Source organism: Ranitomeya variabilis, chromosome 6 (genome assembly GCF_051348905.1).
Source record: "Ranitomeya variabilis isolate aRanVar5 chromosome 6, aRanVar5.hap1, whole genome shotgun sequence".
Taxonomy (NCBI): Eukaryota; Metazoa; Chordata; class Amphibia; order Anura; family Dendrobatidae; genus Ranitomeya; species Ranitomeya variabilis.
Window position 1 is genome coordinate 217,385,784 of NC_135237.1, and position 27,390 is coordinate 217,413,173.

The following is a 27,390-nucleotide window of genomic DNA, read 5'->3' on the forward strand; positions in this document are numbered from 1 at the left end:
CTGTCTGGTCTTCGTCCTGTCTTAAACAAATGTGTTTAAAAGTTCTTTTGTATGTTATACCTTGTTTCTATTGATATAAATGCAAATTTATTTCTTTTTATTTTCTCTAAACTCCTATGTTGGGAGTTCTTGATGTTACCCTTTAAATAAAAAATTATTGAAACAAAAAAAACCACATTTTATTGATGGAGAAAGTAGCCAAAATGTAAAAACATTTGTAAAAAGACAGACGATTATAACAGCAGTGTAGAGACATCTTACTCTATAGTAGGAGAGGGCACAGTGCACAAAATCGGCAATTCCAACCCCAACGCGCATTTCGTGAGGCTATTATCCTTGCTTAGTCAATGGGAGGTATGGAAGAATGGTGCACAGGTAGGACCTTAAGTAGCTATGGTGATGGATCACATGGGAGCCCATGTGACTGTCCATCACCCAATGGAACTGCTTGTGTGGCGCCATGCCGGAGCCAGCCAGCCCTCAGGTCAGAGCCACAGATGCTCTGAAGCATGAAAAAGTCAGAGGCTCTCGCGCATGTGCGGCGGACACTAACGATGCCGAGCGGCCCAGCACCATAAAGGATTTAATCAGATTTAATATTGAATATCCTAAAAAAGAATGGGGGCACTAATTTGAAGAATAATTTGTAGCTTAAAGGCTTCTATCAGCTATTATAATTTAGGCAAAATAATGCAGCGCTCCTAGCCACTAGGGTCATTTAATAAATAGGGGAATACAACAATGAGCATCACAAATGGTACATAGGATTTACAAATATTTTGTAAGAATTTTTTCTAAGGTTTACAAATTCAACATAATTATAACCCTCCCTGGGGCCCTGGTTGATATTCCTCTTATGACACCAAGGCGATCTAGGAATCTGAAGGACCTGCTGGTCAGGAGCCATTATATCCTGGAGAAAATCAGTTTTTTTTGGTCAGAGGGTCCAATTAGGGGATGCTTTCCCTGCGGCCACTGTCTTGCCTGCACCAATATCCTGCTTTGTAACACATTCACCTCAGCAGGGGGTGACAAACCTTTTCGGATTGAACAACACTTGTCTTGCATCTATTATGCCACATACATATGTCAACTTATTTACGTGGGCCTCACATCTAGAGAACTTAGAATGAGGCTGCGGGAGCATTGCAGGATTTTGATGCTGCCAGGACAGTGGCTGACCCTTCTCTACATAAAATTATTCCCTGACACTTCAGTGGCTACGATGACTGTGACCCCAGGTTACTCATGATTAGGGGCATCAACATTATTCACCCTGGGATTAGAGGTGGAAACACTAGGAACCTTCTAGCCAAACGTGACGCTAAATGGATTGTCACTTTGGATACAGTGACCCCAAAAGGCCTGAAGCTTTTACCCATTTCTGCAGATGGCCGCTGTTTTCTGCCCTCCTTTCATTCATTTGCACTGATCCCCCTCCATGCAATAATCATTTTAATTGGTTGTTTTTAATTTCATATCTGTCTAGTATTATTTATTAATTTTTATATTATGTTATAGTTTGTTCACACCAGTGGTGCCTTCTCCATTTTTCCTGGCCCGCGGAAATCACCCTATGGGCCAGATTTGACCTTTAGCACCCTGACAAGAGAAGTGGGGGAAAAACGGCAAGCTTGGATTATATATTGATCACACTTATAATTATGTTGATTTTGTACACTTTAAAAAATTCTTACAAAATATTTGTGAATTCAATGTACCAATTGTGTAGTTCATTGTTATATTCCCCTAGCTATTGTATGACCCTAATGGCTAGGAGCACTGCATTATTCTGCCTAAATTCTAATAGCTGATAGAAACCTTTATGCTAGAAATCATTCTTCAAATTAGTGCCTCCGTTCTTTTTTAGATCATACCATATTAAATCTCTTTAGATCCCCTATGGAGCCGCAGTTGGCACCTCTCTCCCTGACGCTCGCGTTGGGCTGCTCAGCATCTTTAGTGTCCGCCGTGCATGTGCGGGAGCCTCTGACTTTTTCACGCTCCTGCGCCACACGATCAGTGCCATTGAGTGATGGATGTCACATGGGCCCCCATGTAATCAGTCAGCATAGCTACTTAAGGTTCTATCTGTGCACCACTCTTCCATACCTCCCCTTGAGAAAGCAAGGATAATATCCACACGAAATGCACGTTGGGGTTGGAATTGCCCGACTTTGTGCACTGTGCCCTCTCCTACTATAGAGTAAGATGTTAATTGTTTCATGCTGTTATGTTGCGCTTTATACGGTCAATCAATACTGGTTACCATTACCTAAATAGTGCATAGTGCTTTGACTTTGCTATACTGACAGCTCTTTATATACTCCTAATGACCATTAGCTCTACCCTGTTTCCTCATAGTGTGAACATCACCCAGTTGGAGATGACCTTATTACTGTTATAATTGTCAGTCTTTTTGCATACGTTTTTAAATTTTGGCCACTTTGTAAATTAATAAATTTAAGTGTTTTAACCAATTTACTCTATTTCCTCCTATTTTGAAATTGTTTTCAAGTGGTTTTCTATATGTGACTATTTGGTACCCAATTGGTTCTCAGTCTCATAGACCAACTTGGTACTGGGTTTTCTGCTTCTGTTATATTTCATTGCATTCAGAAGGCCAAAGGGCCAAATTTAACAACTGAGCTCCTTTTATTTATTTATTTTTTCATTCTGGGCTTGGGCCAGGATTGGCTCCTAGGGACTAGGTCTTTGCCTTAGTTTTTTTTTTTTCAGAGGTACCTGGCTTTAAAGCCTCAGGTGAGAACTTTGTCGTGCAAAGGTGAACTGGGGCCAACATATTGTGAGACCTTAATCTGATCCTAGACTCCCATCACTGCCAATCAAAGGCATCTTTCCATTCCAAATTTCTGACAGGCGGATTTTTTTGCTTTTGGCAATCTTTTCCATCTGACCAGGCTCCGAATGATGGTTCTCATGTATTTCTCTACTTCACCGGGACAGAGTGGCCTTGCGTACGATACTCTCCTTTCACCGTAATTTGTTCTCCAACTTCCACTTTAAGAAACTCTCGGAGATGAGATACAAAATGTTAAAGCAAGGAGAACAATCTGCTCAGAGTGTGTGACATGGTCAGAGGTGTGGAGGTCTATTTGTCTCTCACAGCTTTGTTCAGATGTCTTGGTCATACCAGTATGTCCTTTCAGGGTTCTGACTGCCTCTAGGGTTTCCATTGCTAGCTGGTCTCATTCTGCCATTGCAGAAGATGGGGTAATGTCAGGGCGCTGCTAACTGGGCATGGCTCATTATTCCTGAAAGGTAGAAGTCTCCTAGATTGTATGCTTCCAGGGCTGTTACTTAGTGAATGGCTTGGGTGATGATAATCTGAGGGATTACTATTCCTCCTTCTAAAATATCATTAGTTTTCCCACCTCAAATACTGCTTTAGGCATCCCAAGATTTCCTGTGTCCCCCAATAAAGCGTGCTAGAAAAGAGGACTTTAAGTACTCAATATAAAATCAGTTTCTCGTAGCCTTCATTGGTGGACACAACTCCCTTCCTTGTTTGTGTACTCTCTGTTTTGTTTCTCTTACTGCATTTTGCTGTTTATAGGCTAGGTGTAGCCTGTTGGCGAGTAGACAACTTTTTTCTTATGATATATATGAAGGGTCAGCCTCCCAAATGGCAGTAGACTTCCCATGGTTTTCTTTGTCCTGCAACAAAGGCCATGAGAGAGATTTTACGGTGAGTGCCAAAAATCCTGTTTTAATTTCCTACTGTAGTTATTGAAATTAATATGTTTAAATATGCTATGAGATTGGAACACATGTAAAAAGTAGAAAAGGAATCTGTGACAACAATGTCACTAAAATAGCATCCAGATAGTTGCATATTCCAGTTCTTGAATCTTCCTCTACCAGGATGGTATTCTGCCGACACCATTGTCAGAGATTCCTTGTCACCGTATGCTACGTTGAATTTACTGGAGAAAATTGAAGGTTTACCATGGGAAATCTTCTATGTTAAAAAGTAAGAATAAAAGAAGTTTGAAATGATTCCTTTTACTGTTTCTAGTTTAATTTGGAAAATGAAAAGGATCCTGTGGTTATTGTAATTTCTACTACTGGAAATGGAGATCCTCCAGATGCTGCCTTAAAATTTATGAAGAAAATTCGAAACCATGAGCTACCAGATGACTATTTTGCACATCTTCGATATGGATTGTTGGGTAAGTGTCATTTTAGATATTTATTGTAGAACTATTTCAGTTTAAGGTTATGTTCACATAGTTTTTTTATGGGAATTTTTCAGGCTACACAATTCATATAAAAAACACTTGTTTTTGGTGTGGATTTTCACATGGATTTTAGTGCATGTTGTTTTTTATTATTTAATTCATTTTCTAAATGTTTTAGAATTTTTCAGTTAGAAAGATCTCAAGAATTCACATTGTTTTATTGCAGCATGCAGAAAAATAAGGCTGGGGTCCCATGAGCGTGTGTTCTCTCTCACATGAGAGAATTGCAGCACAGGTACGGAGGAGACAGAGAAAGTAATTTCTCAGTCTCCTCCATTACCAGCGTCCATGGTAATTGAACGGCATTCTGATGATATCCGACACCAAACGCACTACAGGTGTGTATTCCTATTGAAGTTAGTATGAAGCTTATTTTACAATTGTAGAGGATTTTTATTTATATTTTGCATCAGAATCCACTTGAAAATGAATGTCAAAATCTTTGTGTGGACAATACACTAAGAATTACAAAGTCATAGCTAAGCAATTTAATGTAATATTACTGTTTTTAATTCTCCCAAAACACAATGGGGCCGATTCATCAAGTTTGACATAGCGCAAGCTCGTGCTTTACCAGTCTTGACACAGAGCAACGGCTCCGGATTTATTAAGAGGTGCACGTGCACTGGAGTAGCCTTTCTGGTGTAAGAAAGGAAAAAAAAAAAAAAAGCTCTTGCAGGGTACCTGATGCAGCACATATACCCAACTTGACATCTTCAACCCAATCACTGGCTGCATCGGTCTTGGGCTGTACGCAACGTATGCGTTGTGCAGCCAATGAAATCAAAAGCATTAACCCGTTAATGACCACCAATACGTCTTTTAACTGACCTGAGATATAAGAGAATAGCATCCCCATACAGATGACAATCCAGCAGCTGTCAGCTGTACACTATAGCTGGCAACTTGCTGCATCAGCCATGATTAGTGTTTGCACTGTCCATATCTGTTTAACCCCTTAGATGCTGCTGTCAATAGTGACTACATCATATAAATGGTTAAGAGAGTGTGGGGGCTTCCTCCTTATCCCAATTGGTGCCTTAGGATCATGATTGTGTGGTCCTGATGGTAGCCATGGCAATTCACGGCCAAATAGCGGCCTTAGAGTCTGACGGCTGTTGTAACCTGTTCAGAAGTTAGCGGCATTTAGGTGGTAAAAATACACATTTTCATTCCTATCATGCCACTTTGCATTAATTCTTGAAAATCCCCTGTTAATAAACTACCTGACTGCAGTTTTCAATATGTCAGGGGTGCTGTTTTTAAAATGGTATAACTTTTGGGGGTTTCCCAATATATAGGACCCCTAAAGGCACTTCAAACATGGATAGGTCCTTAAAAAAAATACATTTTGTAAATTTCCTTCAAAAAATGAAAAATTACTGCTACATTTTTAAACCTCATAAATTGCTAACAAAATAAAAGAACATTTTACAAATGGTGCTGATTTAAAGCAGACATGAGGGAAATGTTATTCATTAATGTTTTTCTGTGGTATGACTATCTGGATTAAAGAGATAATCATTCAGAGTTTGAAAATTGCTAATTTTTTTACATTTTTCTCAAATTTCTGATATTTTTTTGGGGTTAAGGATGCTATATAGGAGGTGCTAAAAGGGAGACACTATGCTATTTTCTGATTTTACATTTAAAACTGCCTGTCTTCAGCATTTTTCTATTTTGGTTAACCTCTTTAAATTTCCTTATGTGTAATACCTATTGTCATCACAAGTTTGATATTTTTTCTAATTCAACATTCAAAACAATACTAAGCTGCATAACATTATTAAATTTATATCAACATTCAAATGCATTATTTTTATCTTACGTTGAATTTTGGGATTTAATTTCAGCCCTTGGTGACTCTGAATACACCTACTTTTGCAATGGTGGAAAAATGATTGACCAAAGACTTCAACAATTGGGTGCCAAGCATTTTTTTGACACTGGATATGCTGATGATTGTGTAGGGTAAGAGCAAAACTTGGCATTGCAAGAATTGTTTTTACTTTAAAATTATGAAATACAGCTATATAATATATATGTATTCAAAATTCTGCCCCCATGCAATACCTCAAACCTGCCTTTTTCCGATAACATGGGCAGGGATAATTTGCTTCAAAATATATATATTTTTTTGCATGTTTGTTGGTGATTTGAGCACAGGGCTTGAAAATATACTACCAATGGAGTTGCAAATGTTATATGTTATAGTTCAACTCGGTGTTACCAGAGATTTGTTCCAAGTGGTGTATACTTTTTCCCTATCATGTGAAATCATATGCAACATAAGAGAGAAAAGAAAACACCCTTCTCAATAATCTCTGCAGCTGATGTGTAGAGATACAGCAGAGGTGAGTGATGTACCCTGTTTCCCCGAAATTAGGTCGCCCCCCGAAAGTAAGGCATGCTAGGGGGAGCACTGTGCCTTCTAATATAAGGCCCCCCCCTAATATAAGGACCCCCCCCAAAAAAATAAGGCATACCTTGTTCTGTGCATGGGGCATGCAGTTGTGTCCCGCTGTCCGGTGCCGTTCGGTGTCCGCCATTGCAGCCTCGCTGTTCGCAGGAGTTAATCACAGCCTCGGAGGTGTGTGCCGATCTCTGCCCATGAGCCCTGCGCCAATCACAGCACAGGAACCATGGGCCAGCTGATGTCATCCATAGCCTCTGATTGTTCCTGGGCTGTGATTGGCCCAGGGCTCCTGCACTCTGATTGGCCCAGGGCTCCTGCACCACCAAAGCACTGAAAGCAGCACCACGGAGGAAACCAGTAAGAAAGTGAAAGTGTGTGTGTGTCTGTGTATGGGTGTGTGTGTGTCTGTGTATGTATGTGTGTGTGTCTGTATAAGGCTAGGTTCACATTGCGGTAATGTGTGCACGCTAACGGACAGCGTTGCACGGCGAAAATGTCGCAATTAACGCCGTGCAACGGGTCCATTAGCGCACCCATTGACAGCAATGTCAATTTTGCCTGCAGCGCATCGCTAGCGCGTGCCTTTTTCGGCTCGCGCTAGCGATGTGCCGTTCTTCTGTGGCGCGTCTCGGATGCTGCTTGCAGCGTCCACGGCGCGCCCGAGGTCCGTTCCCCGCTCTCGCAGATCGGAGATCTGCGAGAGCGGGGACGTTAACGCGACCCCTAACGCGGCCCCTAAATAAACATTGCGTTAGCGCAATCCGCTAGCGCTAAACGGATTGCCTAACGCAATGTGAACCTAAGGGTGGGTGTGTGTGTGTCTGTGTATGGGTGTGTGTGTCTGTGTAAGGGTGTGTTTGTGTGTACGGTACACACATGGGAGGCTGCAGTGGGATACTGTGATAATGGGAGGCTGCAGTGGGATACCGGGATGATGTGAGGCTGCAGTGGGATGATGGGAGGCTACAATACTGTACTGTAGAATGATGGGGTCTGTAATGGAATGATGGGGGTGTTGTATTGGGGACTGTAAAGGGATGGTGAGGGCTGCAATGGGATGTTGGGAATATTTGGGGCTGCAAAATGATGATGGGGCTGCTACGGTAAAGGAACTGCTGTGGGTGATTGTTACGGTAGCGGTACAGTGTCCAGAAAGTGTGTGGGAGCCATTTTCGAGCCCTTATGTTTTGTGGCCCTGTGTGGGAGTCAGGCAATTACAGTACCGCACCGTAGTGTGTTACTTTGATTTGTTGTCTGCTTTTCTGCTGAACGGTCTACCGTAAAGTACCGTACTGTAAAAGAAATACCGTAAACAATGGTGATACGGTATATTTTTACCCCTAGACATGAGCACTAAAAGAATTCTGTCCAGTACAAGAAAGGAATCATGGAAGAATCTTGGGCAAAAATCTTACTGAATTCTGCAAAGAGAAAATGTTGAGTGTCCGATTGGTCCAAAAATGGTGAGCAGATTACGGTAACCTCAGTCAACAAGTGAACAGAGGAAACGCTTAAAATCGCAAGGTTGGGTCTGGTCGGCAACCATTATATTCCGAGCTGGAAGACCTGATCTGTGAGTGGGCCTCATGCAGTATATGGAGAGGCTGTGTGGGCCTCATGCAGTATATGGGGAGGCTGTGTGGGCCTCATGCAGTATATGGGGAGGCTGTGTGGGCCTCATGCAGTATATGGGGAGGCTGTGTGGGCCTCATGCAGTATACGGGGAGGCTGTGTGGGCCTCATGCAGTATATGGGGAGGCTGTGTGGGCCTCATGCAGTATATGGGGAGGCTGTGTGAAGCTCACGCAATATATATAGTGAGGCTGTGGGGCTCATGATGCATATGGGGAGGATGTGTGGGGCTCATGCCAATTATAAGGGGCTGTTGGGGGCTCATAAAATATACAGAAGGGGCTGTACTCGGGTTCAAACGATATATAGGGAGATGTCAGCATACTTAATTTTGCTCAATATTAAGTGACTAGATGGTAGCCCAATTCTAACACATCAGGTATTCTAGAATATGTATGTAGTTTATTTATGAAGATTTTAGAATAATACATTGAATACACAGGATTCGGCCGGCCGCGACCAATTAGCGAAGCGTGGTTCAAATCCCGCGCCAATTCGCAGCCGGACTGCGCCTGTCGCTTATTGTTCGCGGCCGGCCATGTAGTATATAACAGCCCACGTAGTATATAGCACAGCCATGTAGTATATAGCACAGCCACGTAGTATATAGCACAGCCCACGGCGTATATAGCACAGCCACGTAGTATATAACACAGCCCACGGAGTATATAGCACAGCCAAGTAGTATATAGCACAGCCCACGGAGTGTATAACAGCCCACATAATATATAACACAGCCACATAGTTTATAACAGCCCACATAGCATATAACAGCTCACGTAGTATATAACAGCCCATGCACGCAGCATATAACACAGCCCACATAGTGTATAACACAGCCCACGTAGTGTATAGCACCGGCCACGTAGTGTATAGCACCGGCCACGTAGTGTATAACACAGGCCACGTAGTGTATAACACATGCCACGTAGTATATTGCACTGCTCATGTAGTATATAGCACAGCCCACGCAGTACATTGCATAGCCCACGTAGTACACTGCACAGCCCACGTAGTACACTGCACAGCCCACGTAGTATATTACACAGCCCACGTAGTATATTGCACAGCCCACATAGTATATTGTACAGCCCACACAGTATATAGCACAGCCCACGTAGTATATTGCACAGCCCACGTAGTATATTGCACAGCCCACGTAGTATATTGCACAGCCCACATAGTATATTGCACAGCCACGTAGTATATTGCACAGCCACGTAGTATATTGCACAGCCCACGTAGTGTAATGCACAGCCCGCTGTGACCGCTACGTCATCATCTCGCGAGACCGCAATGCATGGAGCGGTCACCGGAGCGTCGCGAGGAGCGGGAAAGGCCGTTCTAGATCCGAGGGGCCGACGGACGGTGAGTATATAATGATTTTTTAATTTTTTTAATTATTTTTAACATTAGATCTTTTTACTATTGATGCCGCATAGGCAGCATCAATAGTAAAAAGTTGGTCACACAGGGTTAATAGCAGCGGTAACGGAGTGCATTACACCGCTGCATAACGTCGTCCGTTACCGCTCCCATTAACCCTGTGTGAGCGCTTACTGCGGGGAGTATGGAGCGGGTACGGACTGCGGGGAGGAAGGAGCGGCCATTTTGCCGCCGGACTGTGCCCGTCGCTGATTGGTCGTGGCCGTTTTGCCGCGACCAATCAGCGACTTGGATTTCCATGACAGACAGAGGCCGCGACCAATGAATATCCGTGACAGACAGACAGACAGAAGGACAGACAGACGGGAGTGACCCTTAGACAATTATATAGTAGATACATTTAATAATAAAATTATCAATAATATGATAATTATAATATATCGATATTAATATTGAGCAGAATTAATTTTGGCCTATTGGTTCGGCTCTCCACAACAGTTACGGTGTCTCATGTGGCCCCTTGGGAAAATTAATTACCTTAAACATGAATGGCCAACTAAGGCGATCAATCACTTTCCACATCTAAGCTTACAAGAAGGGTAGGTTCTCCAGATTTTTTTTATCATATCTATAAGATCAATTTCCTTTCTGATGTTGTCACCACCTTGTCAAAATGGAACAAAACCTACTTGATTGTTATGGACCAAGGAGGGTGAGCAATTACTCGTTCTGACTGCAGGTAGTTTAATAAATATCTTAACGTCCGAATTAAGAAGGACTATAAGTCTATAGTTCCTACAATCTAATGCATCTTTTCCCGGTTTAGGGATTAAGGTTATGAATGAGTATAATATGGAGTCAATGATTGTAGAACCCCTTAAGAAGTAGTTAAAAGGCTTTTAAGTTGGGAAGGAGCTAATCTTGAAAAGTTTTGTAATTAAATGAGGTTTGCCATCAGGAACCGGAGATTTCATGTTTGGAAGATGATGTATTATATCTTTAATTTCTTCCTCATTGATTGGAGCATTTTATGATAACGGACAGGACTCCAAAAATGAGCTAATCAGATGATCTCTGATTAGGGGATTAGAGGGGAGGGGACTGGGGAGTGAATAGAGTTGAGAAAAGTAGTGGTTGAGCTTAGTGCAAATAGCTATACTGTGTCCGCTAAAGACCGTCTTGTGAGCTTCCCATAGGTTGTTTTTGATAGAACGGAGTCATATTAAGGTCAAAGTAATTTTTTAAATGTGATCTAAGTTCCTCCTTTGGGTGGGGGTTTCGTAAAAGAGTCTTGTTGAATATTTTTGTCACTGAATGACAATAGCGAGTGTATAAGGAAGAATATTTAATTGAAATTTCTATTGGGGCTTCGACAGACCATGTCTTGGGACCCATTTCCACTCCTGCAAAATACGTAGTGTAGGGGTATAGCTGAAAAATGAATCTGTGTGTGGGTACCATGAGGTGGCAAAAATGACGTGTCCCTAGGTGTATCATGACTCAATTGTCGGGTATTCTGGGGCTATGGGCTCCTGCCCTGTCCCTAACGCTTAGGGTGCCCTAGCTATCCATTTTCCCTGAATTATTTCTAACTGTGAAGACACTGGGGTCACGTATCCTGCTAAGCTCCTGATTCCGCCCTCAGTCTGTCCCCCCCACCTTCCATCCAGGGAAGAGAGGAGTAGTAGGTTATGGCTATACACCAACCAGACTAACAAGGTAATACGAGCAGGGATTGGAAAATACCAATAAAAAAAAAATGCACACACAGAGAAATACATCAGGAATTGATGGAGGGGAAGAAAAAAAAAAAAAGTAGAAGAAGAGAATTTGCACACAGCCAAAACCAAGCAACAGTCTTGGATAAATACACCAAATACCTTCTCACACAACTGTCCCCTTTTGAATATTGGCACCACATTTGCTATATGCCAGTCCTATGGTACAGACCCTGTTATTATGGAGTCTTTAAAGATTAAAAATAATGGTCTATCAATGACTGTACTTAGTTCCTGCAGTACTCGGGGGTGTATCCCATCTGGGCCCGGAGATTTGACAATTTTAGTGATTTTTAGACTCCGCTGTATTTCCTGCTGGGTTAAGCAGGTGACATTTAATGGGGAATTTTTGTTATCACTGATCATATTGTCTGCCATGGGATTTTCTTGTGTAAATACTGATGAAAAAAAGTCATTTAGCATATTGGCCTTTTCCTCATCCTCATCCACCATTTCACCCAGACTATTTTTTAAGGGGGCCAACACTATCATTTTTTAGTTTCTTACTATTAACATAGTTGAAGAATATTTTGGGATTATTTTTACTCTCTCTGGCAATGAGTCTCTCTGTCTCAATTTTTGCTGCCTTGATTTGCTTTTTTTCAGAATTTATTTAATTTTCTATATTTAATGCCTCATCACTACCTACTTGCTTTAATTCTCTAAATGCTTTCTTTTTGTCCCTTATTGCGCCCCTTACAGCTCTATTTAGCCATATTGGTTTCCTCCTAGTAAGTTTATTCCCATACGGTATATACTGTGCACAGGTCCTATCAAGGATGCTAATAAACGTCTCCCATTTTCTTTGTGTATTTTTATGTCTCAGGATATTGTCCCAGTTAATTGCACCAAGATTATCTCTCATCCGTTGGAAATTTGCCCTCCTGAAGTTTAGTGTCCTTGTAACCCCTCTACTACACATCTTATTAAAGGATACATGAAAACTTATTATTTTGTGATCACTATTCTCCAAGTGACCCCCAACCCTTATATTTGCTATGCTGTCTGGCCTGTTGGTTAATATTAGGTCTAGGTCTAGCAGTGCCCCCCTTCTTGTTGGGTCCTGAACCAGTTGTGAAAGGTAATTGTTTCTCATAGTTGTCAAAAACCGATTACCTTTGCTGGAACTGCAGGTTTCTGTTCCCCAATCTATTTCAGGGTAGTTGAAGTCCCCCATAATAATGACTTCTTGAGTCGCAGCTTCATCTATTTGCTTTACAAGGATATTCTCTGTAGCTTCCATTATTTTTGGAGACTTATAACTAACCCCTATCAATAATTTATTATTTTTCCCCCCCTCCCCTTATCTCCACCCACAGGGACTCTACATTTTCATTAGATTCACCTATATTATCACGCAGGATGGGTTTTAAGGATGATTTTACACAGACACACACCTCCCCCTCGCTTATCCGTTCGGTCATTTCTGAACAGACTATAACCCTGTAAGTTAACAGCCCAGTCATGGCTCTCATCCAGCCATGTTTCAGATATCCCCACCATGTCATAATTATGCTCCAACAACATTAATTCTAAATCGTCCATTTTGTTGGGGAGGCTTCTGTCATTAGTATACATGCACTTTATGTATCTCTCTGCACCTCTATTCTTTCTTAAATTATTAATTGTTCTAACCCCACCCCCATGCCACAGCCACCCCCAACTTCCTTATTTGTGCCCAGGTCTCTATCTGCATCTCCATCTTCCGCTCCTATAAAATGAATACCCTCCCCCCATTCCCTAGTTTAAACACTCTTCCAACCTTCTAGCCATTTTCTCCCCCAGCACAGCTGCACCTTCCCCATTGAGGTGCAGCCCGTCCCTAGCGTAGAACCAGTTCTGCAGGAACCCAAACCCCTCCTATCTACACCAATTCTTGAGCCACTTATTAACCTCCCTAATCTCCCGTTGCCTCTCTAGCGTGGCACGTGGTACAGGCAGTATTTCAGAAAATACCATGTTGGAGGTCCTTGCTTTAAGCTTGCAGCCTAATTCCCTGAAATCATCTTTAAGGACCTTCCACCTACCTCTAACTTTGTCATTTGTGCCAATGTGCACCATAACCGCTGGGTCCTCACCAGCCCCTCCCAGTAATCTGTCAACCCGATCAGCGATGTGTCGGACTCGAGTGCCAGGTAGGCAGCACACCGTTCGACGATCCCTGTCTTTGTGACAGATTGCCCTATCTGTTCCCCTAATAATTGAGTCCCCCCACTACCAGCACCTGTCTGGCCTGCACTGTTCTCTTATTTCCCTCCTTACTGGAGTAGTCACTCCTCCGGCTTTCAGAGGACATGCCTGGCTGCAGCAGTGCTACCCCTGTACTGGCACCCCTCTCATCTGCCAACTTGGCAAACTTTATTGGGGTGTGCCAGACCAGGACTAGCCTCCCTGGCACTCTTCTCTCTACCCCGCCTTCTAGCTGTCACCCAGCTTGCTGCTCCACTGTCCTGTAGCTCTATCCTACCATCCCCCCCTCATCTATCCCATTGAGCGTCTGCTCAGTGAGCAGAAGACTCTTTTCCGTATTGTCTATGGATCTCAGTGTTGCCGGCTGCACATTTAGATTCAGAATCTGGGCTTCCAAATGCACAATGTGCTCACATCTCGCACAGCAGTATGCACCCTCGACCGGCTGATCAAGGACTGCATACATGTGGCAAGATGTACACTGGATGGCATTAACAATAGTGGAGGACATTTCCTAATGGGGACTGCACCAGACAGAAAAGTTAAATAAAAAATAAATGCAAAGTATTAATAAAATACAGACAGCAATTCAGGAATTCCTCCCTTGGAAACTCCCTGAGTCCAAAGTCACTGAATCAATTTTGGGCCTTATGTGTGCTACAGTACGGAGCACAATGTTTCCTTTGTATATTTTCTGTATTGTTGCTTATATATTTTGTTTTTTCCAGCGACCACATGATAAAGACTCGGTAAGAGTCGAAACGTCAGTTTGACTTCTGATCGCCTATTGCATTGTTGAATACTATATATGTAGCACTTTAAGAAATTACGAGTTTGTCACAATATATATCCCTAGAGTGTGCGGTGTATTAAATTTACCTCTACTGAATCACAAGTCACAGTTGCCACCGTTCACACTTACGCTCAGGTCACACTCAGCTCGTTCACACTTGCTAAGCTGAAGATTTAAAAAGATGTTTTTTTTCTTTTTCCCCTCAGCAGCAATCCACCTTGCTGTTTAATGCACTTCCAAAAGGACCAATGGATGTGAGAAAAAAACGCACAGCACTCGCACCATGGGAGTGCTGTCCGTTTTTTATGCACCTGTGTCCTTTGAAAATCCAGCAATTCATCTGCGGCTACTGTAAAAATCACACTGACAGGTTATAATAGAAAAGATAGAATAGATATATACACATAGAATATATGCAGTGCAGACCAAAAGTTTGGACACACCTTCTCATTTAAAGATTTTTCAGGACTATGAATATTGTACATTCACATTGAAGGCATCAAAACTATGAATTAACACGTGGAATTATATACTTAACAAAAAAGTGTTTAACTACTGAAATTATGTCTTATATTCTAGGTTCTTCAAAGTAGCCACCTTTTGCTTTGATGACTGCTTTGCACACTCTCTTGGCATTCTCTTGATGAGCTTCAAGAGGTAGTCACCGGGAATGGTTTTCACTTCACAGGTGTGCCCTGTCAGGTTTAATAAGTGGGATTTCTTGCCTTATAATTGGGGTTGGGACCATCAGGTGTGTTGTGAAGACGTCTGGTGGATACACAGCTGATAGTCCTACTGAATAGACTGTTAGAATTTGTATTATGGCAAGAAAAAAGCATCTAAGAAAAACGAGTGGCCATCATTACTTTAAGAAATGAAGGTCAGTCAGCCCGAAAAATTGGGAAAACTTTGAAAGTGTCCCCAAGTGCAGTGGCAAAAACCATCAAGCGCTACAAAGAAACTGGCTCACATGAGGACCGCCCCAGGAAAGGAAGACCAAGAGTCACCTCTGCTTCTGAGAATAAGTTTGTCCGAGTCACCAGCCTCAGAAATCGCAGGTTAACAGCAGCTCAGATTAGAGACCAGGTCAATGCCACACAGAGTTCTAGCAGCAGACACATCTCTACAACAACTGTTAAGAGGAGACTTTGTGCAGCAGGCCTTCATGGTAAAATAGCTGCTAAGAAACCACTGCTAAGGACAGGCAACAAGCAGAAGAGACTTATTTGGGCTAAAGAACACAAGGAATGGACATTAGATCAGTGGAAATCTGTGCTTTGGTCAGATGAGTCCAAATTTGAGATCTTTGGTTCCAACCACCGTGTCTTTGTGTGATGCATAAAAGGTGAACGGATGGACTCTACATGCCTGATTCCCACAGTGAAGCATAGAGGAGGAGGTGTGATGTGTGGGAGTGCTTTGCTGGTGACACTGTTGGGGATTTATTGAAAATTGAAGGCATACTGAACTAGCATGGCTACCACAGCATCTTCCAGCGGCATGCTATTCCATCCGGTTTGCGCTTAGTTGGACCATCATTTATTTTTCAACAGGACAATGACCGCAAACACACCTTCAGGCTGTGTAAGGGCTATTTTACCAAGAAGGAGAGTGAAGAGGTTCTATGGCAGATGACCTGGCCTCCACAGTCACCAAACCTGAACCCAATAGAGATGGTTTGGGGTGAGCTGGACCGCAGAGTGAAGGCAAAAGGGCCAACAAGTGGTAAGCATCTCTGGGAACTCCTTCAAGATTGTTGGAAGACCATTCCCAGTGACTACCTCTTGAAGCTCATCAAGAGAGTGCCAAGAGTGTGCAAAGCAGTCATCAAAGCAAAAGGTGGTTACTTTGAAGGACCTAGAATATAAGACATAATTTCAGTTGTTTCACACTTTTTTGTTAAGTATATAATTCCACACGTGTTAATTCATACTTTTGGTCTGTACTGCATGTGTGTGTGTATATATATATATATATATATATATATATATATATATATATATATATATATATATATATATATATATATATATATATATATATATATATATATATATATATATATAACAAAATCGGAACAGCATCAATATAACCGCAATTGTGGTGCTATTCACTTTTTTCCCTTCCCCATGACAGCAGCGGTACATGAGAGATTGTCCCGCCCCCAAGAACAGGAAACCTGCATAGGAGATAAAAGATGGGGGCGGCACCTCTCTCCTCAGTTTGGTTTCCTGTTCTTGTGGGGAACCTGCGGTGCTGCATGGGGAGAGGTCTCCCTTGCTAAGGCCGGTCTCTGACCGAGGTCCGCTGTGGGAGCAGCGGCGGCGGCGTATGCGCGTCGCCTCCATACCTGGCTGCAGGTGCGTCCTCCCCACTGCGGACTCCCCGGCGTCCGCTCCTGGCCGGAGGCTGGGCTGGGGGAGACAGTGAAAGCGTGTCCATCACGACGCTGGCGCCGAGTGAATGGAGGAACTTCCGGGTGGGAACCGGAAGTGACGCTACATGCTGAAGGAGCGGTGTGCTGACACTCCCCGGGGGGAGGAAGTTCAGGGGCGCACACACCGCTTCCTGGCCGGCCATATTTAAACTGCAAGGCGGCAAGCAGGCACCGGTAACGGTCTCCTGCAAGATGGCAGATCCAAAGGAATCAGCGATCCCAGCAGAGAACCCACAGCCTGTCGTGGTACTAAGGGTCCGGTGGGTGAGTGCCTTTGTAAGGCAAAAAACATGTTAGTAACTCTGTGTTTTCTGTATATATATATATATATATGCAGGGAAAGAAAGTTACCTCTAAACAAAAGCATAAAGTGTGTGCACTCTGTGATAGAAGCCTTCCCAAAGCATATGAGAAGCGTATGTGCCGCTCATGCATAGAAAAAACTGTATCTGAAGAGTCATCATCTTTGCTTCAGAGTATAAAGGATATTGTGAGAAACGAAGTGCACAGCACTGTAAAGGAGCAGTTAAAACATCATGGATTGCAGAGCTCAGTAAACCCACCCTCTATGCCTGCCCAAATGTCTGATGTAGAATCCGAGGGTGAACTGGGGGAACTTCCGCCCGAGGAGGGTTCGGGCCTGGACTCTTCAGATGAAGAGTGTGGCCGGCCATATATGTTATCAGAAGACATGGGGAAGTTGCTGAAACTGGTCAGGTCCACCCTGGGGGTTGAGACGCCAAAAGAAAAGCAAACGATTCAGGACTCCATGTTCAGTAATTTAGAAGATAAAAAAACGGAAAGTTTTCCCTTTTCACGATAACATATTAAATCTTATCAAAAAAGAATGGAAAAAAACGAATAAGAGGATTTCAGTTCCCCAGGCCTTAAAACGTAAATATCCCTTTGATGAGGAAATTTGCGAGAAATGGGAAAAAGCGCCTAGGTTGGACGCGGCTATCGCAAGTACCTCCAGGGGCATAGCGCTTCCCTTCAAGGATATGGGGGCCCTAAAAGACCCCCTAGATAAAAAGGCGGATGCCTTTCTAAAATCAGCCTGGGAAGCCTCAACTTGGGTGTTCAAGCCTGGAGTAGCAGCTACCTGCACTGCCCGTGCCATGGTTAAATGGCTAGAGGAACTAAGCGACCAAATAAAAAACAAGTGTCCAAGAGACAGACTTCTAGAAGTCATCCCTCCACTTCAAAATACAGCGGGATTCCTGGCGGACGCTGCCATTGATTCGGTACGGTTTGCTGCCCGGGCTAGTGCCCTCTCTAATTCAGGAAGAAGAGTGTTATGGTTAAAAAACTGGAATGCTGACTTTCAATCAAAAGTGAAGCTCTGTGCTGTACCCTATGAGGGGCAATATTTATTCGGCAGGGCTTTAGATGAAATTTTAGAAAAAGCGGCGGACAAGAAGAAACACTTTCCTCCACCTCCCTTCTTTAAACGACGTTGGTATGACAATCGTCGGTCCTTTCGAGGATCGGGTAGAGGCCGGGGGCGCCCAACGGATAGAACCACACGGGGGAAACCCTAGGGTGAAAAAAGAGAAAGAGGTTTTCTTTTCAATAAACCTCCAAAACCAGATCCCAAACAATGACGCCATATTCCAGGTGGGAGGAAGGTTACGTTTTTTTGTCCATCAGTGGGTAACCTTACAGCCGTCTCAATGGATAATCAACTTGTTATCAGACGGCCTACGATTAAACTTCATCTCCCTGCCTCCTCACCGAATAAAAGTTACTCGGGTGGCCAAAAAGAACCAGTTAGTTCTCGAGAAAGAAGTTTGTCTTCTTTTAGACAAAAAAGTCCTGGTAAGAGTACCTCCACAGGAAATAGGGAGGGGGTTTTACAGCACCCTTTTCCTCACTCCAAAACCGGATGGGTCATTAAGAACAATTTTCAACTTAAAAGAATTAAACAAATTCATCCGAGTGGAAAAATTCAAAATGGAGACTCTGAGAACGGCGGTAAAACTGCTGTATCCAGGATGTTACATGGCAGTGATAGACCTTACCGATGCCTATTATCATGTGCCAATCAGCAGAGAGCATCAACAATTCCTGAGGTTGGTTGTGCAGCTAGGACAGGTCTACACCCACCTACAATACCAATGTCTCCCCTTTGGGGTATCGGTGGCTCCTCGTATCTTTACAAAAATAATTTCGGAAGTAGCATCCTTCGTAAGGAGAGAAAACATTCTACTAGTGCCCTATTTAGACGATTTCCTCCTTATAGCCGAGAATCAAGAAGATTGCATAAGAGCAGTTACGACAGTACGAGAGCTGCTAACCAAACTAGGGTGGATAATAAACTTAAAAAAATCAAGATTGATTCCGGTCCAGATACAGGAGTTCCTGGGGATTCAATTAAATTCAATCAGACAAGTCTGTATCCTTCCAGACAGAAAAGTCGAGGCCATAAAACAACGAGTAAGACAAATACAGGTGGCCCAATATGTCTCGGTGAGGGAAGCCATGTCCCTCCTAGGTATGCTAACTGCAACAATTCCGGCAGTCCAATGGGCACAACTTCATTCAAGGGACCTACAGTGGCAGATCCTGTCAGAACAAACAAAAATACCTTACAACTTAAATCGAAGAATCGTATTGTCACAACATATACGGGACTCTCTAAGCTGGTGGCTAGATTCCAAAAATCTAAAAAAAGGGGTCCCATGGTCAATCCAGAATCCGGTGGTACTAACCATGGATGTGAGCCCGTTAGGTTGGGGGGCACACCTATCAGATCGGATCCTACAGGGTCTATGGGATCCACAAATGCAATTAGCCTCCTCAAACTTGAAGGAATTAACAGCGGTAAAGCAAGCGATTCTTCAAACGGAAGAGGATGTCAAAGGAAAACATCTGGTAGTGTTGTCCGACAACAGCACAACGGTGTCGTATATAAATCGACAGGGGGGAACCAGATCAAGTCCCCTAATGGAAGAAGCAGGAAGACTATTTCTTTGGGCCGAAAACCACCTTTTATCTCTTACAAGTACACACTTAAAGGGGTCGGACAACTTTGTCGCAGATTTTCTGAGTCGTCACGTCCTGCACCAGGGCGAGTGGTCACTAAATCAAAAAAATATTTGGAGAAATCTGTGCCATCTGGGGGCTTCCTCAAGTGGATCTTTTTTCCACAAGGCAGAATCGAAAAGTAGAAAGATTCTACTCCCTAAACCCGAAAGAAAACCCGGAAGGAGTAGATGCGTTACTGCACCAATGGAGATTCCAACTAGCCTATGCGTTTCCCCCAATCCCATTAATCCCTACAGTCCTGAAGAAGATCCGAGAAGAGAAATCACGCATAATCTTAATTGCACCCTTCTGGCCAAAGAGAGCTTGGTTCACTTGGCTCAGACGTATGTCCATCTCGGACCCATGGATACTTCCAGAGGTTCCAAACCTTCTGCACCAGGGTCCAGTGACACATCCTCAGGTTCACAGCCTACACCTCACTGCTTGGAACTTGAGAGGGGACTTCTGCTAGCAAAGGGGTTCTCGGATCCGTTGGTTACTACTCTACTGTCCAGTAGAAAGAAGATCACGGCTGATAAATATCAAAGGGTATGGGAAAATTTTTAGAATTCTCAGGCAGACAGATAACAGATACCGTTCAGAAAGTCCCTATATCAGAAATCCTAGAATTTCTCCAAAAGGGGCTGGAGAGAGGATTATCTACCAGCACCCTAAAAGTGCAAGTCTCGGCGCTTAGCGCCCTGTTTGACCAAAAGTTGGCTGATCACCCCTGGGTGTGTACGTTCATTCGGTCCTCCTTTACAGCCAGACCATTCAAACCTCGTCCAAAGGTCGCTCCCTGGGATTTAAATTTAGTTTTAAATGCCTTGACCTCCTCTCCCTTTGAGCCTCTTTCCTCCATATCGGAAAAAGCGCTAACTTTAAAAACGGTTCTTCTCATTGCCCTTACCTCAGCCAGACGCATTAGTGAGCTTCAGGCTATATCTATAGACCCTCCTTACACTACATTTCTAGAGGACAGGGTAATTATAAAATCTGATCCGGCCTTCTTACCAAAGGTCAACTCGAAATTTCACAGGGACCAGGAGATAGTCTTGCCTTCATTTTGTGCCAATCCAAAATCCCAGGGAGAAGAAACCTTCCATTGCTTGGACGTCAGACGTTGTCTACTTCAATATATAGAAGTGACAAAACCATGGCGACAGTCTTCAGCCCTTTTTGTCTCCTTTCAGGGGGCAAACAGGGGAAAAAAGGCCACAAAATCAACCATTGCATGATGGCTCCGTATGGCTATATCACTTTCCTATTCCTCTTCGGGGCAGGTCCCTCCACCTGGTGTTACGGCCCACTCTACGAGGGCTATTTCCACATCTTGGGCAGAGAGGGCAAATGCATCGATAGAGCAAATCTGTAATGCAGCAGTATGGTCTTCACCCTCTACTTTCTTCCGCCATTATAGATTAAATCTGGGGCTATCAGATCTTGCCTTTGGTAGAAAAGTACTATCTGCTGTTGTCCCACCCTAGAGGTTCTTTCTATTTCTTCCTCTCATGTACCGGTGCTGTCATGGGGAAGGGAAAAAATGATAATTACTTACGGGTAATTTGATTTTCCAGATCCATGACAGCACCGCTCTAGTTCCCGCCCTATCTTGGTGATGGTGTGTGATTCACAAAAAAAAAAAAAAAAAACACAAACAAAAGATGGGGTAATAACCACTTAACATAATAATAGATAAATAGTCTTAGAGTTTAAAATAATGTATATATGCCTAAAACTAACATAGCGGTTACCTTGCATTCTCTGTAAACAAACTGAGGAGAGAGGTGCCGCCCCCATCTTTTATCTCCTATGCAGGTTTCCTGTTCTTGGGGGCGGGACCATCTCTCATGTACCGGTGCTGTCATGGATCTGGAAAATCAAATTACCCGTAAGTAATTATCATTTTTCCACAGCGCCGTTAATTAACGGCGCTGTGGTTTAAGTACCCTTAGCGGCCGCCGTTAAAAGGCGTATCGGCGGTCGTTAAGGGGTTAAACTCTTCTTGAGTAACAGGATGACAAAAACTGGACCCTTTAAGCATCAAGGTACAATTGACGCACGATAAACATGGAAAACATCCCTTTCTATTTTGACCAGAGAGTGTAATTTGGCTAGACTTTTTAAAGGACCCAATGTCCGATTTCGTCAAAGCTGAACCAATGGTACGATTGTGTTTGTATGAGAAGATTGGTGGCCTGGAGAATTCTGTCACATGTGGCAAGCATTTGAACAACATGCCCCAATACTTGCATATAATTTTTGAAATTTCACCACTTTCCTCACAGAAAGATGTCACAAAGGGTATACGATTCAGTTCTTTTTTTTATAGGCTTTTTTTGAAGGAGGTCTTCTCTCTTTAGTAAGTCAACTTTACTTTTTTTGTGTTTTTAAGAGATTTTTCGGGTAACCTCTATCTAAAAAATTTTTTATGGTACCCTCCATAGATTTTTTTTAATGAGTCCTCATTACTTTCAATTCTTTTTATTCCTAATTAGTTGGCTAAAAGGGATGGATTCCTTTGTTTTTTTCGGATGTTGACTATTGAAAAGAATAAGTTCATTTTTATCCGTCACCTTTGAATACAGTTGAGTCACAAGTCTGTTGTTTTCAATCCTCACGTTGACATCCAAGAACTGAATATCTGTATTTGAATATGCAAGAGTAAATTTAATTGTGTCATCAACTGTATTCAAATAATTATAAAATTCCATCAATAAATTTTCTGTACCCGTCCAAATAAAAAAAATATCATCTATGTATCTCCACCACGCAGCTACATAGCTGAAGTGGTGGGATACATAGACGAAACTCTCTTCGAGAATACTCATAACTATATTTGCATATGCGGGCGCCATGTTAGCGCCCATGGCGACTCCCCACAATTGCAAATAATAAGCATCTCCAAGCAAAAAATAATTTTTAGTCAATATCAGTTCAAGCAATTGTAAGATAAATGTTTTGGTTTCTTCAGAATATTGAGTAGCATGTAGTTTTTTACTGACTGCATCCAAACCTTTACTATTTTCTATAGACGTGTACAAAGATGTCACATCAAATGAAGCTAATATGACTTCACCCATTATTTCAATTCCACCAATTTTTTCAAGGAAATCCGTAGTGTCTCTCACAAATGACTCTGTATGATTAGCAATCGGATTCAGAATTCTATCCAGAAAAATTCCAATATGGGATAAAATGGAATCACAGCCTGAAACAATATGCCTACCCGGAGGATGTATGAGAGACTTATGTATTTTCGGTAAAATATATATCACAGGAGTGATTGGAAATTTAACTGTCAAAAAATCATATACTTCCTGATCAATGATTTGCATCTCAAGAGCATCATCCAAAATAGATTTAATATCCCTTGCAATATAAAATTTTGGGTCATGGGTAAGTCTCTCATACACCTCCGGGTCGGCTAGCTGTCTATGAATTTCCTCAAGATAATCTTTTTTATTCATAATAACAACCGCACCACCTTTATCCGCATTTTTATAATTATTTCCTCATCATGTGCTAGGTCATACAAGGCTTCCATTTCACCTGCTGTCATATTGGGATATAAAAATTTGTTAGTACATTCCTTTTTCAGTTTTTCTATATCATGATTGACAGCTAAAATAAATGCTTCTATCACAGGGGAATTTTCGGGCGGGGTAAAGTTGCTTTTTTTCCTTCAAATTTAATCGTTGCAAATTAAGGTTGCAGTTCAAGGCCCTCTCTATTTTTGGCTTATTACAAAACCATTCTTTCAGTTTAAGGAATCTGAATAACCGTTGGAAATCAATATTCAATTGAAACTAATTCACATGCGTACTCAACCCAAAAGACAATCCCTTTTTCAAAACTGATATTTGATTTTCTGTGAGAGTCTTACTTGAGATGTTTACAATTAGGCTTGTTCTTTGCTCCTTGTCGCCATCTGCTTTTCTACTGGTGATTTGTTTTTCCCTCTCTTCTCTTTTTTGCTGTCTCCGATGCTTTTTTCCTCCCCTTTTCCTGCTGTTTTAATTTTTTCTTTCAAAGGATCCAATCCTAGAAAAATCAAAGTTAGGTGACAAATTTTCATTATTACAACATTCAGACCCATTTCTTATTGTCCAATAACTTTTTTCCTCCAATTGCCTGAATTGTCTCTTTGCCAATTATAGATATTTCCATCTTTGTAATCATCCATATCTCGATTCCATTTTCTGCGCTTTACATCCTCTAATTGAAGACGCAATTTGTCCATTTTCATTTTTAGACTCTTAAAAATTATTCCATTCTTCCTCTCTCATAAGTAAGTAAGTAATATCTCACATTTCAGTTTTTTAGTCTCCTGTTGTAGGTACTGAATGTTCAAAAGAATTATATCCAAGCCATATTTGTTAGAAATCATGCTGAATTTAGCACAGAAAGACGCATCATTTGACATCAAGTTGGGACGAATGTTAGAACGAAGTCCTCTGGGAATCATGATTTAGTATATTTAGGATATACTCACAATGCACTTTATGTGATTTATATATTAACATATCTCTGTGTGTTCATTGAAAAAAGCACTGATGCACTTTATCAGATTATGGATTATATCGGCACTTATGACTAAAAAGTGTAAATTTTGATAATAGTTTAATGAAGAACATGTGTATTTGCTATATAAACTCACTTCATTTGAATGTTCACTGCTTGAAAAAGGATATCATATCTGAAACGTTGCCACGCCGTACAGGCATTAAAAGCCCATTTTTTTCTATTTTTTTGTGTGCTGTTTTCCTTTTTTTCTCTTATGATTGTAGCCATTGGATCATTGGTTTGGAAAGCTTTGCACCACAATTGCGGTAATATTGATGCTGTTCTGATTTTGTTTTGTATACTATGCTCTGTGGAAATTTGCATCGGACTGTTTTTTCTTTTTCTTTTGCTGTTTTTTTCTCTTTTTTACTTTTTTCTATACGTTGCTGTTTTTTTTTTTTTTATTTTCCAGTGTGGGCTATGGAAAATGTTATGCCTGATTCTGGCGTTTTTGCTTATAATAATGAAGATGGAGAAAGAATACTTGAAGGAGTGGAGAGTGATGCCACCTTCCTAAGTACACCATCATTATATGATCTTAAGCTAAAATATGAAAATGTTACAAGAAAATCTACAACAGCCCAATTACATTTAGTAACTCTTAGTGAATACTATAGAGTTAAAAAAAATTCCCAGAGGACTTCGTTCTAACATTCCTCCCAACTTGATGTCAAATGATGCGTCTTTTTGTGCTAAATTCAGCATGATTTCTAACAAATATGGCTTGGATATAATTCTTTTGAACATTGAGTACCTACAACAGGAGACTAAAAAACTGAAATGTGAGATATTACTAGTGGAAACTGAGATAAAAAGTCTTATGAGAGAGGAAGACTGGAATAATGTTAAAGAGTCTGTAAAAATGAAAATGGACAAATTGCGTCTTGAATTAGAGGATGTAAAGCGCAGAAAATGGAATCGAGATATGGATGATTACAAAGATGGAAATATCTATAATTGGCAAAGAGACCAATTCAGGCAATTGGAGGAAAAAGGTTATTGGACAATAAGAAATGGGTCTGAATGTTGTAATAATGAAAATTTGTCACCTAACTTTGATTTTTCTAGGATTGGATCCTTTGAAAGAAAAAATGAAAACAGCAGGAAAAGGGGAGGAAAAAAGCATCGGAGACAGCAAAAAAGAGAAAAGAGGGAAAAACAAATCACCAGTAGAAAAGCAGATGGCGACAAGGAGCAAAGAAAAAGCCTAATTGTAAACATCTCAAGTAAGACTCTCACAGAAAATCAAATATCAGTTTTGTGTAAATCAAGTTTATTAAGTTGCACATAAAGATACATAGAAGTCAAAGTAGCAATTTGCATTCACAAACACAATCAAAAATGTGAGATAATCACAATTATTAAATAGCTTTATATATAAACAACATTTGTCTCTCTAACGATATGAAAATACAATTGTAACTGTCTCTTTATAAGAGAGTCAAGGTAATGTGAACTAATTGTTATGATTTCAATCTTGTGGGAATACTTTTTTTTGGCTACATTATAGATTTATTAGTATTCATAAGAACATTTTACAGATATTACATGTCTTGAACTCCCGTTGTTCTGCTTTCATCAAACTCTGAAATATTATTTATCTATTGGGAGTGATGGTGTCTAGGCTTTCTATAGCACTTTTTAACCAAAAGAAATCTAGAAGTAACCTAGATTATAAGGAGAGAAGAAAAAGCATGAGAAAAGAGAGAAAGAAGAGGGAGAAGAGAGAAGAAGAAAAAAAAAAAAAAGGAAAAGGGGGGGCAGGGAGGAGGGAGGGCATGGGAGAGGGTGAGAGTAGAGGGGTTAAGGGGCGGGGAGTAAGGATCTGGTTTCTGGTCCAAATGGACTTAAAGTCTGTATTCCTTTTAAGGTAGTGTATTTTATATCCTGTTTCCAAGGAAACTGATTTGTATGGATTTTAAGTGCTCCAGTTACGCCTTTCAGCGTAACCACTTATTCAGCTCCTCGGTCTCTCTGAAGGCGATCCAAGGAGACCAAACATTAAACACTTTATACGATGTTCCGGTATCTTGACCAATTAGTTGCTCCATTCTAAAAATGTGGTTAAGTTCTGCTATGAAATCAGCGCGCGACGGAGACTTTGATAGCTTGGACAACAACTTTTGGGGTCCATTTTCTCCTGTTACCCTTGGTAAGATAAAACAAATTGGAGCTGAAATAAATTTTTGGTGAAAAAAAGTTAAATGTTCATTTTTTTTTTAAAACATTCCAAAAATTCCTGTGAAACACCTGAAGGGTAAATAAACTTCTTGAATGTGGTTTTGAGCACTTTGAGGGGTTCAGTTTTTAGAATTGTGTCACACTTGGTTATTTTCTATCGTATAGACCCCTCAAAATGACTTCAAATGTGATGCGGTCCCTAAAAAAAAAAATGGTGTTGTAAAAATGAGAAATTGCTGGTCAACTTTTTAACCCTTATAACTCCCTAACAAAAAAAATTTTGGTTCCAAAATTGTGCTGATGCAGATTAGACATGTGGGAAATGTTATTTTTTAAGTATTTTGTGTGATATATCTCTGTGATTTAAGGGCATAAAAATTCAAAGTTGGAAAATTGCGAAATTTTCAACATTTTTGCCAAATTTCCGTTTTTTTCACAAATAAACGCAGGTAATATCAAAGAAATTTTACCACTGTCATGAAGCCCAATATGTCACAAGAAGATATTTTCAGAATCACCGGGATCCATTGAAGCGTTCCAGAATTATAACCTCATAAATGGACAGTGGTCAGAATTGTAAAAATTAGCCTGGCCATTAACGTGCAAACCACCCTTGGGGCTTAAGGGGTTAATGCAGACTGAAAAGACGATGGAGCTAATCCACCTCATATCTTTACTCACCTGCCCGTGTGTCAGGACTAGTGCACGCAGGATGCAGAAAA

At 41.4% G+C, this 27,390-nt stretch overlaps 1 protein-coding gene across 6 annotated transcripts in view; it reads left to right on the forward strand.

Annotated features, from left to right (window-relative positions):
• Positions 1 to 27,390, forward strand: part of MTRR (5-methyltetrahydrofolate-homocysteine methyltransferase reductase) — a 1,305,783-nt gene that overhangs the window by 142,832 nt on the left and 1,135,561 nt on the right. For all 6 annotated transcript variants that reach the window (XM_077269440.1, XM_077269443.1, XM_077269446.1 and 3 more), the window contains exons 3-4: positions 4,040 to 4,193; positions 6,116 to 6,233. In XM_077269440.1, the coding sequence (XP_077125555.1) occupies positions 4,040 to 4,193; positions 6,116 to 6,233 (272 nt within the window). The remainder of the gene's footprint in view (positions 1 to 4,039; positions 4,194 to 6,115; positions 6,234 to 27,390) is intronic.